Here is a 21,157-nt window from a genome sequence, read left to right as displayed (position 1 = left end):
ACCCGGCTTCGCACAGGTATATTTCATCTATTTCATTTAATGTTTGCGTGTGTCGTTAAAAGATATCGACAGTATCCACTATAACAGTGACATCTACAGTACCCTTTCCCCTTTAGAGTAACCTCCACACCTCCACAGCCCCACATCGCTTAACACTGACCCATCTCCTTAAAATGGGACCTCCACAGCAGCCCATCCCCTGATCTTTGACCTTCATAGCAGCCTTCCCTTTTAACAGTGAGTTCCACAGCACCCCACCCCCTTGACAGTGACCTCCACAGGTGCCTGACCCCTTAACAGTGACCCCTACAGCACCCTGGCTTGACACTGACCATAGGTTATATTCCCCTTAACTGTGACCGCCACCATTCCTGGCACCCTTAACAGAGACCTCCACAGCGACTGACCCTTTAACAGTGACTGCCACAGTACCCCACTCCCTTAACAGTGACCTCCACTGTACCCTGCTGCCTTACCAGTGACCTCACAGTACCCCACTGTCTTAACAATGACCTCACAGTACCTCACTGCCCCTTTAATAGTGGCCTCCACAGTCCCCTCCTCCCTTAACAGTGACCTCCACAGCGCTTGCCCCTTTTAAAGTGACCTCCACAGTGGCCTGCCCTTTATTAGTGACCTGCACAGTATCCAGTCTATTTAACAGTGATTTCCACAATATCCCACCCCCTTAACAGTGACCTCCACAGAGCACCGTTCCCTTAAAATGTGACCTCAACAATACCCCGCCACCTTAACAGTGACCTGTACAGCACCCGGCCCCTTAACACTGACCTCCATAGTGGACGTCCCCTTAACTGTAACCACCACCATTCCCTGCCCTCTTAACAGTGACCTCCACAGTGCCAGGCCATTTAACAGTGACCTCCACAGCATCCTACCCCCTTAACAGTGACCTCCACAGCAGCCGCCCCTTTATTAGTGACCTCCACAGTACACCGTCTCCTTAAAGAGGACCTTTCACTACTCTACAAACGAAAAACTAACTATACCTGTGGGCAGAGCGGCGCCCAGGGGTCCCCCTGCACTTACTAGTAAGTCTGGGCGCCGCTCCGTTCGCCCGGTATAGGCTCCGGTGCCTGCGCTCCCTCTGACTGTTTTCTTGTAGGAGGCGTGTCCCTTGCTGCACTGCTGGCCAATCGCAGCGCACAGCTCATAGCCTGGCTATGAGCTGTGCGCTGCGATTGGCCAGCAGTGCAGCAAGGGACACGCCTCCTACAAGAAAACAGTCAGAGGGAGCGCAGGCACCGGAGCCTATACCGGGCGAACGGAGAGGCGCCCAGACTTGCTAGTAAGTGCAGGGGGACCCCTGGGCGCCGCTCTGCCCACAGGTATAGTTAGTTTTTCGTTTGTAGAGTAGTGAAAGGTCCTCTTTAACAGTAATTTCCACAACACCCCATCCCCTTAACTGTGACCTCCACAGCAGCCTGCCCCTAGGGTGGCCATAAGTCCAGTTTTAGGCCGGACAGTCTGGCTTTCAGACTCCCTGTCCTCTGTCCGGCGCAAGGCCTGGATTGACACAGGGATGTCCTTTTGAACAGCTCACCCTCAAACAGCAGCACTGTGCTGTCTGAGTGGGAGCTGCAGGAAGAAAGTCACCCTCCCTCCCACCCCTGTAGCTGACAGACGTTGATTTTTACCTTCATTTTTTGAACCCTTGTCGGCTACGGAGTGGGAGGGGCGTGGCCTAACCGAGTCGGGGCGTGGCTTAGAGGGGCAGGGGTTTTAAGCCTGTCTTTTGAGGGTGGCCTAAATGGCCATCCTAACTTCCCCTGAACTCTGACCTCTACAGCACTCTGCTCCCTTAACAGTGTCATGCACAGCGCCCTGCCCCTTTAAAGCTGACCTATAGAAGTGAAGAAAAAGGGCTTGGTTGTTATGGAAACCTGGTTCAAAACTGTGTGTATGTGGAGACTAAGGGCCTGTGAGCTTCTATTGGCTGATAAGGGTCATGTGACCAGGCTTCTATTGGCTAATGCATTTTTTTAGGAATATCTCAGGAACGGTACATGCTAGGAGCTGAGACCCGGTCTAAAACCTTCCCGGACACCTGATGTACCTGTGTGCTAAATTTTGTGATTGTAAATGTAACGGTGGGGATTCCTTTAGCAGACAGACATGGACCGCACTGTATAGTGCAATAAGAGATATTTATCAATAATGTCATAAGATTAATTTACATAGGAAATGGCAACCAATATATTATCAGCAGGACACACATAGGATAAACTTGCTTAGAAACATTTTTTGTCATGCCAGCTTAACATGTTGTAGATATATACAGCATATAATAATATATGGTGCACATTTAGCCTATACACTGACAATTGGTATTCTATACCCTACTTGTCTTTGTCCTTTCTACTAGAATAAAAATATCACTTTTGTTTGTTTAAAAACCCAGCTATGCACCATTGTTATTATACCTGGAAATATTACAAGAGATCTTGGCATCAATGAGTGTGCCCCTCCATGATTGCCTCTTGCTCGGATTTGCTTGTTGCCTATCATTTGTAATTCACTGATTGGTGTTGTGCTTCATACAGTAATGTTATTTAAGTAAAATAATATTACTCAATGCCCTCCAACATGTTTTGCCAGATCACTGTCATCCTCAGGCGTAACGGGCAGAGTGATTGGCAAAACACGTTGGGGGGCATTGAGTAAATACATTTTAATTAGTTAGCAATGATAAGCACAACACCAATCAGTGAATTACAAACGTATAGGGAATAAGCAAACAGGAGCAAGAGGCAATCATGGAGGTGCACACCCATTGATGCTTAGATTTCTCCTAATTTTTTCAGGCATAATAACAATGGTGCATAGCTGAGTTTTTAAATGAGGACATCTTTGTTTCAATTAAACAAACAAAAGTTATATTTCAACTCTAGTAGAAAGGACAAAGGCAAGTAGTGTATTGAATGCCAGTTGGCAGCCAGTCTTGTATTACTAGTAACTAATACCCCCCTTTTTTAGGGTCAATTTATGTTAACATTTGTCACAGATTGTTTGATAAAATTGTCTTATCCTTAAACCTAAAATCTGTGTCTAGAAAATCTACTCCAGTTTTCCTATTTCACCCTACTACTGGAGTGAGATTGCAACATTTTTTTAAAAGACTTCCGTACTGCAAAAAGCAGCACATTTTTTGCACAAGCGACTTTTTGATGTCACAATTCTGGAGTGAAGGAGCGATAAATCAGGGTCTATTTGTCTTCTAAAGTGTTGAACCCAGAGCACAACACTTAAAGGTGAACAGGCACAGGTAAGGGGGAGAAGTGTAAGGAATTCCATTCTCCAGGGTTCAGTTTCATTAGAAGGTTGCCCTTTGAAGCGCTGTCCCTTTTTTTTTTCAGTATCGTTGTAAAATAAATTTGACAGCTGTCAGGTACTCCATTTTTCAATTTGTACCTGAATTCTGGAGCATTTTGTTTAGTAAATCAGGAACATACAAAAACAAACGATATTCATTTTTATGCAACATTTACCATTTCTATTTCAGGCTGAATTGTAGTAGCCATTATTTTGCCATCTAGCATATATTTGAAAAGCATCAAAAGTAATTAGAGATGATATTCCACACATTTTCCTCTCTTTCCAACTTGGCTTTAGCGCTCCAGAGGGACGTGTGCCAATCTGCATTACTCTACTTGGCAATGAATTATGAGAATAGTGTGTTGCTTTGAACCTCACTATGTGCTGGAATAGCACAAATCCTGAAATGTGAGTCACATTTTGCCGAAGAAAGCAAAAAGAAACATTGAATAAATGTTATTTTTTCTTTTTTTTTTTTATGAACAGACTCGATATCTTTAAATGAAAGATTAATCACTAACATTCTTTAATGGTAGTCATTTTAGTAGGGCTTACAAAGTAATCCATCACATAAGCACTCACCTTTAATCCAGGAGGTCCTCTACGGCCTTGTGGACCCTTTGTAGGAAATCATGGAAAATGAATGTCATTAAACATTTGTGATCATATAACTTGATATATTGAGTGGCTTAATACATCTTCTGTTTTTCCAGGGCTTGGAGAGCATAGCCCTGCTATATTATGGTATAGTTTTCTAAAGCGCAACATTTTTTTGCACTTTCCAATTGTATTGTTCCTTATTTGAATTACAAAATATACTACGACTTCTACATGCAGGAAATCAAGTGCCTGCAAATTGAAGGAGGGAGGACTGTGCACGCATGAGCGGCCACCCTCCATTCATTTTTCTGGGACTGCATTCCCATAGATGGCAATGGAGCGGTGGCTGCACGTGTTTTGAGCACTTCCTATTAATTTCTATGGCACTTCTGAAAATACCTGAGCGTACCACTTGGCTATATTTGGCAATCCCATAGAAATGAATGTAGGGCAGCCGCTCTTCAGTGGCACGTTGTCCATGATTTTGTGGGCTCTGTCCTAGAGATAGGTATGGGTCACAGAAGTAAGACCTACACCTGTCAGTCATTGGTGACAGTGATACTCCACCAATTAGTCATATAAGGCATTGTTGACAGAGATATGCCACCAATGTCTGAGATGGGAAAAACCCTTTTAAGTCTCAATTCTTCAACAAATGTTCAGTAAATATTAGTTTGTAAAAACTAGTGGACCTCCATAGGCACTCTGTGCATGCATTAGGGTAGGGCCACAAAGAGTGCAGCTTAATGTGCAATCAGTGCCTACATGGTCCAACAGGATGCATCAGCCATCCCTGTTAATGACGATGTCAACTCAATGGACCCTGAAAAAATCTCTATGCAGTGAGCTCCTCTAGTGGTGGCTGCATGTAAATGTTGAGAAGCTAGATAAAAAGTTTAGTGCATCCCTGCATCACTATGTGCCCCATAGCAGTGGCATGGTCTGCCTCCAGGGTAAGTATGTAGATAAAGGAGTTATACAGACTCCACAGCAGTAAAATGGTGGGAAGAAAGCTGCTTAATTTTGCCTCAAGTAGGAAAATAAACGATTAATAAAATTCAGGTATGACAACCTGTATAGTACTGTTATTTAGATAACAATATTGAAGTTTTATTTGAACTAGGTATGGCCCAATAGGTAGGCAGACCTGATGAACCATGTTACAGTAGCAGAAGGTTTCCATTAAGGATACCCATAAAAAATGACTTGTATAAAATTATTTCTCCCATTTACATGCTCCATATGAAAGGTCAGCTTCTTAACACTAGTGGGCAGTAACCTAAAATCTAAACATAGAGCTTTTCAACATAGCTAGCTTACTAATATTGGTTTTAATACAATTGAGCACCTAAACAATAAAATATATAAATAACTGCGAATTTTACTTCTGGGCCATTATTTCCAGATTCCCCTTCAACACCATCAATTCCAGGTTCACCCTGTAAAAAAATGTAAACATTTTAAAACATGAAATTACATGTTTGTATGAAATGTATATTTGGTATACGCAAACATATAATACAAATTATATAATACGAGATAAACGATCATTTAATTAGTTTACAATAAAATGCCATAAGATTCATATATTATTCCCATATTTCTCAATTTTCAAGTTATCTGCTTGCAGTTAGGTTGGATTAACATACCCGTGTGCTGGCCGTGATAACCTGTTCTGAGTGATAACAGCATAACAAGAAGACACATAGACACGTGAATCCAGCTAAACTCAGCTCAGAAGCTCAGAGTTATGTAAAAATATCATATTACTACAGATATTTTCAAGGTTCTCATGATAAGAGTTTGTCAATATATTTCTTCATGAGTCAGTTTAATACTAGATACTAAGGTATAAAAACAGTGGGACAGGTACATTATAAATTAAAGAGGTTGTTCATCTTCGGTGGGGGGGGGGGGGGCTTTATATCAGACCCCCGCGCCACATGGCTTGACCTCCAGAGGGAAGAAAATTTACCTGCTTCTGCCACTTGGCTCCAACTCCTTTAGTCTCCCACCACATCTGCCTCATTCTGGTCTTCGCGTATCAACATCTTGTTTGATGTGGGACATGTGGCCGCTGCAGCCAGTGACTAACCACAGCAGTGATGTGACGCATAGGGGTCATGACACATATGGGACTTTTTCACAACTGTGGAAAGTCATTGGCTGCATTGGCCATGTGATCTGCATCAAACAGGATGTTTACACGTGGAAACCGGAGCAAGGCAGTGGTGGCGGATGACTGAGGTAGCTGAACCTAAGGTAGCAGGTAAGTATGTTTCCTTCTGCAGGTTTGCCCACGGAAGGGGGTCTAGAAGAAATACCCTATTAAGGTTTATTTTGTGTGGGAATATTGTGCCTGTGACATTTTTAGTGTGTGATTTGGATTGTTAAATGTGTTTAAATCTGTGATGTAGTTTTAGAAAGTAGTGAAGGGAAGTGAAACAATGTACTATAGGGCTTTATATTACCAGAGATTTACACCACTTGGTATACCATCTTAGAGTTAGTATACTTTTTTCCAAAACATGAGCCAAAAATGATGTAAGACTGTGCCAAAACAAGACCCAACAAAGGCGCAGACAAAAATCTGGTGCAAAAGTTGTCGAAGAAACTCTTGCTTCTAGCATGTTCTCAATGAAACAAAATAGTGGTGCATACACTTCATCACAACAAGCATGCAGGTCGCAATCTGACACAACACATTTTCCCTAGTATCTTCCCTAGTATTACTGCAAGATGCTAAAACTATTTAGTCCACGTACCTGTCTTCCTGGATTTCCTTTCTGTCCTTTGGGGCCTTGAATATTACTGTTAATTCCAGGTTCACCCTAAAAAAAAAAAAAAATGTATACATGAAGATAGATACATAATGTTTTGCATTCTATGTTTTTCTATTTATTGTATAATCCAAACATAACGGTTAAGGGCAGGTTCACATCAGTGTTACTAATTCAGTTAAAGTGCTCCGTTATAACAGGGTTATAACAGAATTTTAAGATGGAATGTAAATAATAACCCTTTAAGAGGCATTCTGTTTTGCTTCATCCTAATATATACCTATGGGCACAAATAACGGTTCCTTTTTTTAAAATTATGTATTACAGAAAAAAAAAGTTCTGAGACTGGACTATTTTTTCTGCATACATAACGGAAAAAAATTTAACCGTTATTTTTGCTCATAGAAATGTATTAGGACGGTGCAAAACGTCATGCCTCTTTTAAAGGGTTCTGTTTGCATTCCGTCTGAAAATTCTGTTTTATTTCGTTATAACGGAGCACTATAACGGAATTTCTAAACCTCCTACAAACCCGCCCTAACATGGAATCAGTAGTATGGGAGGTCTCTGTTTACAACTGCAGGCTGGAAAAATAGGGCTTCTTGAGTTTCGACTAAAAGATGCCTTTGAGATGATTTTATTTACATGTAATATATATGTGAGGTCAATGCAAAGACCTGGCAAGTAATTTGCTCATTCCAAGAACCATAGAAAAGACCAGTAAAAATCCTTTACATGCATAAGGAAGTCAATTTAAACATCAACATAATTAGAGGAGTCAAACTTTTCAATTCCCTACCTCGAAAGGTGGTAACGGCAGATATAATCACTTGCCGTTGACATGCTGCCATTATGCTGTGACCAGCACCAAAATATGCTTGAAAATGGATGTTCTCATATACCCGAAATGTTGCAATTAATTGATTCATGTGTGAATGAAATCTTATGATCTAAGCTTTGGCGGACAAAAATAGAGAATACCGAATTGCAGTAAAATTTGTGCTGTCCTGATATATTGAATTATGGCAATATGGATATAATCACAGTATATATAAATGTGATAACTGTTTAACATTGAAGATTTACTTAATGAATCGTTAGAAGGTGAAATTATAGATAAATATGTATATCGGGTACTGCAGAATGACCATCCAAGGGTTCCAATTTTATATTTGCCACCTAAAATGCACAAATATCCTTGCAAACCACTTGGCAGGCCAACTCTATGAGGTGTAAATTGCATTCTATACCCACTAGCTGTGTATGTGGACTCTTATTTGCAAAAAAAAAAAATGTAAGAGATTACCTAATTGTTAAAAAGATACAAATGATTTTTTTTTATAGATTTGAGGATGTGGATGTAGCCTTTGTGTCTTTTCTCTGTACTTTAGGCATCAACAGTCTCTATACTAATATTCCATACCATGAATGGAGCTCATCAGTGAGAATGAAGTTAGTAGAATCCCCAGATTAGTAATTCTAAGATTGACTTCTTGATGTCTTTGTTGGATATTATTCTTACTAAAAATTACTTACTTTTTGGAAAAGAGTTGTTCCTGCAATTACAGGGATCTTCAGTTGGGTTGCCAGTAGCGCCTAGCTACACCACTATACTCATACCTGCCTTTGAGGATCAGTTTGCGGTATGTTAGATGTGAGTAGAATGACCACGTGATTTTATGGTTACGTTATGTGGATAATGTTTTTAGGGAAGTGAACATCATTTGGATCATTCATTGGGTATTTAAAGGTCTGTCACAAAAATTCCACTAAATTAATTAAATGTACCCTTTAAACACCCTGAAGTTAAACATTATTTGCATGTAGAATTGAGAATTGATAAGAATACCAATCAAATATGTAATCTTTTTTTCTAAGCCAACAGATGGTGATAATTTACTGAAATGGGATAGCTATCATGCACAATGGGTCTTTAAAGGGGTTATCCCATCTTAGACAATGGGGGCATATCGCTAGGATATGCCCCCATTGTCTGATAGGTGCGGGTCCCACCTCTGGGACTCGCACCTACAATGAGAACGGAGCCGGGGAGAGTTGTGGCTGGAGGACCCCGGGTTTCCCAGGGTCCGTCCACCACCAGGCACAGCTCCCCGCCTCTCCCATTGAAGTGAATGGGAGCGCACCGCGCATGCGCGGCCAACGCTCCCATTCATTTCTATGGGGCCGACGGAAATAGCCGAGCCAGCCAGCACTCGGCTATTTTCGGTGGCTCCATAGAAATGAGCTGGTCCTTCACTCACTGACCCTGCGCCAAATACTAAAAGGGATGGCGCAGGCGCGGGATTTACGGGACACTGAGGAGAACTCGAAAGTCAATCAACTGGACCTGGCCGTGCCAAAGGGAGCGTAGACCAAGGCTCTAGGTGCTGAAGCAACGCCCTAATAGCACCTAGAGGCTCATTAGCATATTTTAAAAGTCTTTATTTTAAGAGAACGGCGGCAGGCAGGAGTTATAAAGCATACTGTTATGTACTGCTGACATTAGCACATCGCTAATGTCAGTGAGCTACATAACGTTTTTTCTCATGACAGAAGACCTTTAATGCATTAACCATCAAGTTTAGCTCGGCTGCATCTACATCTATGCCCATGTGTCAAAGTATGTGTAGGGAAGACTACAAGGATGGTTAAAACTTAAGAGGTTTCCAAGACTAGATAGGTCATCAGCATCTGACACCTGGGACCCTCCACCGATCAGGTTTTTGCGAAGTCACCTGCACTCACAGTAGCACTGCAGCCTTCTCTCTGCTTGCCAAGCACAGTGCTGTACATTTGATAGCGGTTGTGTTGGGCACTGCCAGGGCCGTCTTTAATATTGATTGGACCCTGGGCAAAAATTTACTTGGGCCCCCTGGATCCCGCCTTCCCACACCTTAGCATGCAATCACGCCCTCCACCACAACACACACACAAAAAATCCACACACCTGGTAGAGTACAGTGAATGACTGTAAATACTTCCAGTTCTGAAGACTCCAGCGGCTCAGGATCAGTGCTCTGGGCAGCTGGGCTCAGGCTGGAAGTGGGCACCGCTCTGCAGGAAGGAGACTGGGGCTTGGCTCACCCTAGTGTTACAGTGCACCCCAGCACCCCACAGTATGCAGTATAGCACCCTATAGTATACAGCACCACACAGTATGCAGTTTAGCACCCCACACTATACAGTACCCCACAGTATATAGTAGAGCAGTATAGCAGCCCACAGCATACAGCACCTCACGGTATACAACACCTCACTGTATACAGCACCCCAAACTATACACGATACAGCCCCCCACACTATACACTACAGCAGTATAGCACTCCCCCCCCCACTATACAGGCCCTCCCACACTATACAGGCCCCCCACAGTATACAGCCCACCACACAGTATACAGCCCACCACACAGTATACAGGCCCCCACACAGTATACAGGCCACCCCCCCAGCAGTATACAGCCCACCACACAATATACAGCTCATTACACAATATATAGCCCACCACACAGTATACAGCACCCCACTATACAGTAGTTTACAGTATATTAACATAACAGCCCCTGTCACCTTTTTCTGATGTAATCCTTACACAAAAAAGCTCCACAGTTAACTCCTGCAACACTCAGTAGGACCTGTGATGACCTCATAGCCATGTGACCAGTAATTGCTAGGTTACTGGTCACATGGTAATGATGTCATTAAGGTCCTAGAGCAAAACTCATTAAGGTCCTAGAATTAAGATCATTAACACAGTATGATCATGATGCCTGTGTAGCCGACAGCCTGACACCCGGGGCAGTAGCTAGCAGGGCTCAAGAGGCAGCTGCCTTGAGCCCCCCAGGAGCAACTGGGCCCAGGGCAGCTGCCCCTTTTGCCCCTTGGTAAAGATGGCCCTGGGCACTGCAGCTCAGCACCCTTCACTGGGTGAAGGGTGGGGCTGAGCTGTGCCCAGGCCATGTGACCAATGAACGACATTTCATATGGCCTAGACTAAGCTGAGTTAGGTCTGCGGCGCTACTGCGGTCATCAGATACTGAAGACCTATCCAGAGGATAGGTCATCAGTAGAAAAGTCTTGGAAAACCTCATTAAAATCAGATTAACTGAATATCGATCCGCTATTAGGTTCTACAGAGAGAAACAACACAAAATGTAGAAAAACTGTAGGAGAAAAATACAACATGAGCCCTGGTTACAAGGCATTTTTGGGGAATGGGACATTATGACTCTAATCTAAGATGGTTGGTTTTGGAAGAAGTAGATGAAATTGAGGATGAACACATTAAAATCTGGCTATTACAAAGAGAGCTATACTGGATTGTGACATTGGGTAGCTTGAGCCCTAAGGGATTAAATGAAGCCTGGCATTTTAGCATTTGCTTTTAATGCTGATGGAGTTATACCATGCATTCTTTTCATGCCTCTAGATAGTGGATAGTTCTTTATGCAATGATTATATTTTTGAAATGATAAGTAAATTAAAGGGGTTGTCCAGCCATAAATATTGATGACCTATCCTCAGGATAGGTCATCAATACCAGATCGGCGGGGGTCCAACACCCGGCACCCCCATGATCAGCTGTTTGATGAAGAGGCAGTGCTCCATGAGAGTGTTGCTTCCTCGTTATTACACCATGTTTCGTCTCCTCTCCATTCAAATGATGAAGTTCAGTGGACAACACTTTAAAAAGAATAACGTGTTTGATTTTTTTTTTCTGTTTTTCAGGGGTTAACATCTGTGACTCTGCTGAGTATTTAGGACATATGGAAAAAATATCATGCATGCTTAAGAAAGGGAGTGTGGCCCCTGAAACATCACATAGCATGTGGCTACGCTGACCCTTCACTTCCATATGAACAGTCTCCTGGCAATGTGACTGATAACTTTTCACTTTGGATTTTGCACTTTTGGACTATTGCATCTTTAAAATATGCATTTAATGAATTGTATGTCGGACATTATATAGATATACCATTGACTATATGCACTTTATGCAGCACCAAAAATGGAATGTCATTTGTACATTATATAAAATCATATATTATATTGGTAATATGTGTGTTTCTTGTTATATGAGACTATTATATAATGTTCCCTGGATCCTAGCCAATAGACAGGAAGTCCAACATCCATCAATTATCATCAGACATGAAACTACTCATGGTTAGGTGTCATGTTACTTTATCAAGATCATATTTTATATGCTACACTCTACATTTGATTGGGAACACAATAAATTACAATATAGGATATGCTATCAATGTCAGATGGGTGATATCCCCAGAATCGGACCCCTGAAGTGATTGGAACGCAGTTGCGCATGTGAGGCCGCACTCGATTCAGTTCTATGGGACTGCCAAAAATAGCCAAGGGCCGACTTAGCTCTCTCCAGCAGTCCCATACAAGGAAATGGAGCGGTGGTCACACTCTCCATTCATTTCTATGGGACTCCTGAAAATAGCCAAGAGCACTTGCTCGGCTATTTTTTGGGACTCCCATAGATATGAATGGAAAGAACACTGTGCATGTGCAGTGTACTTTTCTTCCATTAAGGGGCCAGTTCTGGAGTTAGGTGAGGGGCCCAAATATGAGACCCACATCTATCTGACATTGGTGGCATATCCTATCAACCAAAGATAAGACCACCCCTTTAAGATCCACATGAGCAAAATTCTAAGACACCGCAAGTTATATGCATGATATGAAATATTTGGTGCTGCATTACTTACCGGGTCACCTCTAAGTCCAAGTTCACCTCGTTCACCTGGTTCTCCACGGGGACCTCTTCTGCCCTGTTATCCATAAGAACAAAAAAAGTTGTAAACATTCTCAGCAATTCGTTATTAGTATTTTGAAGAAAATGTCTAGGCTTTAGCAAGTGATAACCTATTATCAGGATTGGCCATCAGTATCTGTCCGGCTTCGGTCTGAAATCCAGCACCCCCACCAATCAGCTGTTTGGTGTAGCTTCATCAACAGAAGTCAATGCTGGAGCTGAACTGCACCATAAACATTTAAATGGAGGGAGCTTGCACTGCTCCCATTGACTTCAATATATTCACATATGTATATACAATACAAACACAAACATAGCTTAGCAATTGAGGGCAAAGCAGGACAGGACTGCTCTAGACAGCAGTGATCTTGAGACATTAAAGCTATAAGCTCCATTTCCCTTTTCCCTCCAGCTGGATTGCCGTCTGTAATGCTGTCTGTCATCTGTTAGGGCTCTTTCCCATGAGCATATGCAGTCCGGATATCATGCTCTGTTCTCATCTTGCAGGTCTGCACGGCATCATACTGATTTATAATGCTATGTGCCTCTGCATAACTTACATCTACAGGATCATAGTGACATAAAGATCTCACTATGATTCTGCAGCAATAAGGTCATGCAGAGACACACAGCATTATAAATCAGTATAATGCCATGTGCTCCTACATGATGAGCAGTGTCCGGAACGGAGGATCATGCTCACACACAGAAAGTGATTTCCGGACTGCACACGCTGGTGTGAAAGAGCCCTTAATGAAAGGTGACCATATCCTATCTATTTTTCTCCTTTCACCAGCAGCTGGCAAACAGCATTATTTACAGACTATACAGACTGGATAAACAGCAGCAAAGGAGTGGCACAAAGAGGGAGGATTTCACTCCATGGTCCCCTCTTGTGTACTGCTATAGTTATAATCTTTGAAATCTATTTTGAGTGTTCAAACACTACTCTGTACTGCATGGGAGGAGAATGTTTTATATTAGCATGTATTATTGTACTTCATGGGAGGAGAACTTGTTATATTAGCACATGCTATTCAAAATGTATTCTTTAGTTTGAAAAGCATATTTTCGAATGTCCTATTGCACAGACAGCATGATGATTTAGAGGGAAACTGCTTAATTTCTTCTGGGGCTGGACTGCAGGGAAATTGAACACTTGCTGCCAGGTGTTACCCTAGATTACAACTGTTTACATACCCTTGGTCCTAGACTTCCAGTTTCTCCCAGCAATCCAGGATCTCCATGGTTTCCCTAAGTAAGGACAGAAAAAGTACTGTTGTGTGATAACAAATACCATAACATTCAGAACAAACTGTATTTTTTAAATTACATTTACCTTTGCTAAATCTCATACAGCAATATTTTAAATTGTATTTGTTCCCCTAGCATGACCTCTCTAATAATTTGAACAAATGCCATTGAAACCTGAATTATAAACAACAACAAAATATATACCTCTATCCCAATATACTTCCTGAATGGAGAAACCTGGCACGTTGTGAATATGCCACCCTGCACTTTACCTTAATGGGCTCTTCATGCAATTTTGCTGCAAAGTTTAGCATTTTGTAAAAAATAAAAAAATACATGTACATTCATGATCCAAACACAATTTTTAAAAACAAGTTCATACATGCCACTTTTTATGTCTCCATGCCCATATCTTTACATAATAACCATGATTGATTATGATTAGGGATGAGCGAACTCGAACTGTATAGTTCGGGTTCGTACCGAATTTTGGGGTGTCCGTGACACGGACCCGAACCCGGACATTTTCGTAAAAGTCCGGGTTCGGTGTTCGTCGCTTTCTTGGCGCTTTTGTGACGCTTTCTTGGCGCTTTTTGAAAGGCTGCAAAGCAGCCAATCAACAAGCGTCATACTACTTGCCCCAAGAGGCCGTCACAGCCATGCCTACTATTGGCATGGCTGTGATTGGCCAGAGCACCATGTGACCCAGCCTCTATTTAAGCTGGAGTCACATAGCGCCGCCCGTCACTCTGCTCTAATTAGCGTAGCGAGAGGTTGCGGCTGCGACAGTAGGGCGAGATTAGGCAGATTAACTCCTCCAAAGGACTTGATTATTGATCGATCTGCAGCTGTGGGTCATTGAGCTGCTGATACTCAATTGCTCACTGTTTTTAGGCTGCCCAGACCGTTTGTCAGCCACTTTTTTCTGGGGTGATCGGCGGCCATTTTGTGTCTTGTGGTGCGCCAGCACAAGCTGCGACCAAGTGCATTTAACCCTCAATGGTGTGGTTGTTTTTTGGCTAAAGCCTACATCAGGGTGAAGCTGTCACACCAAGTGCATTTAACCAGCAATAGTCTGTTTATTTTTTGGCCATATACTACATCAGGGGCAAGCTGCGCCTGTCACCAAGTGCATTTAACCCTCAATGGTGTGGTTGTTTTTTTGGCTAAAGCCTACATCAGGGTGAAGCTGTCACACCAAGTGCATTTAACCAGCAATAGTCTGTTTATTTTTTGGCCATATACTACATCAGGGGCAAGCTGCGCCTGTCACCAAGTGCATTTAACCCTCAATGGTGTGGTTGTTTTTTGGCTAAAGCCTACATCAGGGTGAAGCTGTCACACCAAGTGCATTTAACCAGCAATAGTCTGTTTATTTTTTGGCCATATACTACATCAGGGGCAAGCTGCGCCCGCCACCAAGTGCATTTAACCCACAGTAGTGTGGTTGGTCAAACTGTCACACCAAGTGCATTTAACCAGCAATAGTCTGTTCATTTTTTGGCCATATACTACATCAGGGGCAAGCTGCGCCCGTCACCAAGTGCATTTAACCCTCAGTAGTGTGGTTGGTCAAGCTGTCACACCAAGTGCATTTAACCAGCAATAGTGTGGTTATTTTTTGGCCATATCCCAGTCTAATTCTGTCAGTAAATCCATACCGGTCACCCAGCGCCTAAATACTAGGCCTCAAATTTATATCCCGCTAAATCTGTCGTTACCGCTGTACTGTTCTGGCTGGGCAAGTTATTTAGTGTCCGTCAAAGCACATTTTTTGTTCTGGGTTGAAATACAATTCCCAATTTAGTAATTTCATAATTTAGTGGTTTCTGCTGTATCAGAGCTATTTGAAATCTATCCCTAAAAGGGTATATAATATTCAAGGTGCACATAGGGTCATTCAGAATAACTTCACACACACGCTACTGTGCATTTCCAAGTATAATTCTGTCAGTAAATCCATACCGGTCACCCAGCGCATAAATACTAGGCCTCAAATTTATATTCAGCTGAATTTGAATACAATACATTGGGCCAAATAATATTTTTGTTAGTGTGGTGAACGATAACAATGAGGAAAACATCTAGTAAGGGACGCGGACGTGGACATGGTCGTGGTGGTGTTAGTGGACCCTCTGGTGCTGGGAGAGGACGTGGCCGTTCTGCCACATCCACACGTCCTAGTGTACCAACTACCTCAGGTCCCAGTAGCCGCCAGCGAATTTACAGCGATATAGGGTGGGGCCCAATGCCGTTCTAAGGATGGTAAGGCCTGAGCAGGTACAGGCATTAGTTAATTGGGTGGCCGACAGTGGATCCAGCACGTTCACATTATCTCCCACCCAGTCTTCTGCAGAAAGCGCACAGATGGCGCCTGAAAACCAACCCCACCAGTCTGTCACATCACCCCCATGCATATCAGGGAAACTGTCTGAGCCTCAAGTTATGCAGCAGTCTCTTATGCTGTTTGAATACTCTGCTGGCAGGGTTTCCCAAGAGGATCCACCTAGCCCTTCCCCAGCGGTGGAAGACATAGACTGCACTGACGCACAACCACTTATGTTTCCTGATGATGAGGACATGGGAATACCACCTCAGCATGTCTCTGATGATGACGAAACACAGGTGCCAACTGCTGTGTCTTTCTGCAGTGTGCAGACTGAACAGGAGGTCAGGGATCAAGACTGGGTGGAAGACGATGCAGGGGACGATGAGGTCCTAGACCCCACATGGAATGAAGGTCGTGCCACTGACTTTCACAGTTCGGAGGAAGAGGTAGTGGTGAGACCGAGCCAACAGCGTAGCAAAAGAGGGAGCAGTGGGCAAAAGCAGAACACCCGCCGCCAAGAGACTCTGCCTGCTACTGACCGCCGCCATCTGGGACCGAGCACCCCAAAGGCAGCTTCAAGGAGTTCCCTGGCATGGCACTTCTTCAAACAATGTGCTGACGACAAGACCCGAGTGGTTTGCACGCTGTGCCATCAGAGCCTGAAGCGAGGCATTAACGTTCTGAACCTGAGCACAACCTGCATGACCAGGCACCTGCATGCAAAGCATGAACTGTAGTGGAGTAAACACCTTAAAACCAAGGAAGTCACTCAGGCTCCCCCTGCTACCTCTTCTGCTGCTGCCGCCTCGGCCTCTTCTGCTGCTGCCGCCTCGGCCTCTTCCTCCGCCTCTGGAGGAACGTTGGCACCTGCCGTCCAGCAAACAGGGGATGTACCACCAACACCACCACCACCTCCGTCACCAAGCGTCTCAACCATGTCACACGGCAGCGTTCAGCTCTCCATCTCACAAACATTTGAGAGAAAGCATAAATTCCCACCTAGCCACCCTCGATCCCTGGCCCTGAATGCCAGCATTTCTAAACTACTGGCCTATGAAATGCTGTCATTTAGGCTGGTGGACACAGACAGCTTCAAACAGCTCATGTCGCTTGCTGTCCCACAGTATGTTGTTCCCAGCCGCCACTACTTCTCCAAGAGAGCCGTGCCTTCCCTGCACAACCAAGTATCCGATAAAATCAAGTGTGCACTGCGCAACGCCATCTGTAGCAAGGTCTACCTAACCACAGATACGTGGACCAGTAAGCACGGCCAGGGACGCTATATCTCCCTAACTGCACACTGGGTAAATGTAGTGGCAGCTGGGCCCCAGGCGGAGAGCTGTTTGGCGCACGTCCTTCCGCCGCCAAGGATCGCAGGGCAACATTCTTTGCCTCCTCTTGCCACCTCCTCCTTCTCGGCTTCCTCCTCCTCTTCTTCCACCTGCTCATCCAGTCAGCCACACACCTTCACCACCAACTTCAGCACAGCCCGGGGTAAACGTCAGCAGGCCATTCTGAAACTCATATGTTTGGGGGACAGGCCCCACACCGCACAGGAGTTGTGGCGGGGTATAGAACAACAGACCGAAGAGTGGTTGCTGCCGGTGAGCCTCAAGCCCGGCCTGGTGGTGTGCGATAATGGGCGAAATCTCGTTGCAGCTCTGGGACTAGCCGGTTTGACGCACATCCCTTGCCTGGCGCATGTGCTGAATTTGGTGGTGCAGAAGTTCATTCACAACTACCCCGACATGTCAGAGCTGCTGCATAAAGTGCGGGCCGTCTGTTCGCGCTTCCGGCGTTCACATCCTGCCGCTGCTCGCCTGTCTGCGCTACAGCGTAACTTCGGCCTTCCCGCTCACCGCCTCATATGCGACGTGCCCACCAGGTGGAACTCCACCTTGCACATGCTGGACAGACTGTGCGAGCAGCAGCAGGCCATAGTGGAGTTTCAGCTGCAGCACGCACGGGTCAGTCGCACTGCGGAACAGCACCACTTCACCACCAATGACTGGGCCTCCATGCGAGACCTGTGTGCCTTGTTGCGCTGTTTCGAGTACTCCACCAACATGGCCAGTGGCGATGACGCCGTTATCAGCGTTACAATACCACTTCTATGTCTCCTTGAGAAAACACTTAGGGCGATGATGGAAGAGGAGGTGGCCCAGGAGGAGGAGGAGGAGGAGGAAGAGGGGTCATTTTTAGCACTTTCAGGCCAGTCTCTTCGAAGTGACTCAGAGGGAGGTTTTTTGCAACAGCAGAGGCCAGGTACAAATGTGGCCAGCCAGGGCCCACTACTGGAGGACGAGGATGACGAGGATGAGGAGGAGGTGGAGGAGGATGAGGATGAAGCATGGTCACAGCGGGGTGGCACCCAACGCAGCTCGGGCCCATCACTGGTGCGTGGCTGGGGGGAAAGGCAGGACGATGACGATACGCCTCCCACAGAGGACAGCTTGTCCTTATCCCTGGGCAGCCTGGCACACATGAGCAACTACATGCTGCAGTGCCTGCGCAACGACAGCAGAGTTGCCCACATTTTAACGTGTGCGGACTACTGGGTTGCCACCCTGCTGGATCCACGCTACAAAGACAATGTGCCCACCTTACTTCCTGCACTGGAGCGTGATAGGAAGATGCGCGAGTACAAGCGCACGTTGGTAGACACGCTACTTAGAGCATTCCCAAATGTCACAGGGGAACAAGTGGAAGCCCAAGGCCAAGGCAGAGGAGGAGCAAGAGGTCGCCAAGGCAGCTGTGTCACGGCCAGCTCCTCTGAGGGCAGGGTTAGCATGGCAGAGATGTGGAAAAGTTTTGTCAACACGCCACAGCTAACTGCACCACCACCTGATACGCAACGTGTTAGCAGTAGGCAACATTTCACTAACATGGTGGAACAGTACGTGTGCACACCCCTCCACGTACTGACTGATGGTTCGGCCCCATTCAACTTCTGGGTCTCTAAATTGTCCACGTGGCCAGAGCTAGCCTTTTATGCCTTGGAGGTGCTGGCCTGCCCGGCGGCCAGCGTTTTGTCTGAACGTGTATTCAGCACGGCAGGGGGCGTCATTACAGACAAACGCAGCCGCCTGTCTACAGCCAATGTGGACAAGCTGACGTTCATAAAAATGAACCAGGCATGGATCCCACAGGACCTGTCCGTCCCTTGTCCAGATTAGACATTAACTACCTCCCCTTAACCATATATTATTGTACTCCAGGGCACTTCCTCATTCAATCCTATTTTTATTTTCATTTTACCATTATATTGCGAGGCTACCCAAAGTTGAATGAACCTCTCCTCTGTCTGGGTGCCGGGGCCTAAATATATGCCAATGGACTGTTCCAATGTTGGGTGACGTGAAGCCTGATTCTCTGCTATGACATGCAGACTAATTCTCTGCTGACATGAAGCCAGATCCTCTGTTACGGGACCTCTCTCCTCTGCCTGGGTGCTGGGCCTAAATTTATGAAAATGGACTGTTGCAGTGGTGGGTGACGTGAAGCCTGATTCTCTGCTATGACATGAAGACTGATTCTCTGCTGACATGAAGCCAGATTCTCTGTCACGGGACCTCTCTCCTCTGCCTGGGTTCCGGGGCCTAAATATCTGAGAATGGACTGTTCCAGTGGTGGGTTACGTGAAGCCAGATTCTCTGCTATGGGACCTCTCTCCAATTGATTTTGGTTAATTTTTATTTATTTAATTTTAATTTTTATTCATTTCCCTATCCTCATTTGTTTGCAGGGGATTTACCTACATGTTGCTGCCTTTTGCAGCCCTCCAGCCCTTTCCTAGGCTGTTTTACAGCCTTTTTAGTGCCGAAAAGTTCGGGTCCCCATTGACTTCAAAGGGGTTCGGGTTCGGGACGAAGTTCGGATCGGGTTCAGATCCCGAACCCGAACATTTTCGAGAAGTTCGGCCGAACTTCTCGAACCCGAACATCCAGGTGTCCGCTCAACTCTAATTATGATCAAAAATTTCTTCAGTCTAGATGCCAGTAAACAACCAAATCATGGAGTCAACAATTGGCCTAGGCTCAGTGAGTGACTAGATTAGAAACAGCTCATCATTTTACTCCTTTTGTAGGGAAAACAGATGTCCCTAAATGTGAGAATCAGTGAGCATATATCATATTTCAAGGTTCCTGTCTCGTACCCTGAGGTCCTATTAAGGCTGTACAGAGGAGGAGATGACAGCTGACGGTTGTCTTTCTTACTTCTGTAACCTGCAGCCAACTCTTTTTTCCACAGAACATGGAAGTAAAAGTTCTGGCACAGAATATTGCGCCTACAGTTCTAACCCTCGTACCATTATTATTAAAAGCTAAGATTCTAAGCTAAGTTCCTAAGCTTTATGATACCAGGATGTCTGTTATATTCCTTATATTCTAGTATTGACAAGCATTTAATTATAATTTTTATCACTCCTTGCCATTAACTGTTCACAACACCAATCATTAATAATTATTAATAACTACTAATTAAAACAAGAATAATACTTGTATCTGAAACGTAAGAAGTTTACTTATTTATTAATAATATAGAAGATTTGAATAATATCACTGTTTCTATTTTTGCAGATGACACCAAGCTACAAGCTTACTTGGACACTCTGAACATTTGGGCAATTTGTAAACATGTAAAGTAATTTATCTGGGCACTAATGATTGAAATGCATCATATGTCTTAGGGCAGGGGTCAGCAACCTCCGGTACTCCAGCTGTTCTGAAACTACAACTCCCAACATGCTCCATTCACTTCAAGCAAGTGTGCATACTGGGAGTCATAGTTTCACCACAGCTGGAGTGCTGAAGGTTCCCGATCGCTGTCCTAGGGGAAGTAACACTGGAAGAATCACTTGTAGAGAAGGATTTGGGTGTCCATGGATATCATAGATTAAATAACAGATTACAATGTCAATCTGCTTCTTTTGTTAAAAGATGCATGGAGTTGCCGGGCAGAGATGTAATATTACCACTTTTACAAAATGTTGGTGTCGCCACATTTAGAACATATGTACAGTTTATTTCTGTGTGATAGTTCATAGAAAGGATGCCCTGGAGTTGGAAAAAAGTACAAAGA

At 44.4% G+C, this 21,157-nt stretch overlaps 1 protein-coding gene across 1 annotated transcript in view; it reads right to left on the bottom strand.

Moving 5' to 3' along the window:
* LOC122939367 (collagen alpha-6(VI) chain-like) overlaps positions 1 to 21,157 on the bottom strand; it is a 245,052-nt gene that overhangs the window by 83,680 nt on the left and 140,215 nt on the right. Inside the window, exons 21-25 of the mRNA XM_044295433.1 lie at positions 13,693 to 13,746; positions 12,446 to 12,508; positions 6,702 to 6,767; positions 5,322 to 5,375; positions 3,919 to 3,954 (exon numbers count right to left, since the gene is read on the bottom strand). Coding sequence (XP_044151368.1) covers positions 3,919 to 3,954; positions 5,322 to 5,375; positions 6,702 to 6,767; positions 12,446 to 12,508; positions 13,693 to 13,746 — 273 coding nt within the window. The remainder of the gene's footprint in view (positions 1 to 3,918; positions 3,955 to 5,321; positions 5,376 to 6,701; positions 6,768 to 12,445; positions 12,509 to 13,692; positions 13,747 to 21,157) is intronic.

Source organism: Bufo gargarizans, chromosome 5 (genome assembly GCF_014858855.1).
Source record: "Bufo gargarizans isolate SCDJY-AF-19 chromosome 5, ASM1485885v1, whole genome shotgun sequence".
Taxonomy (NCBI): Eukaryota; Metazoa; Chordata; class Amphibia; order Anura; family Bufonidae; genus Bufo; species Bufo gargarizans.
The sequence above is the reverse complement of the archived record's forward strand: the minus strand, read 5'-3'. Positions and strand labels throughout refer to the sequence as shown.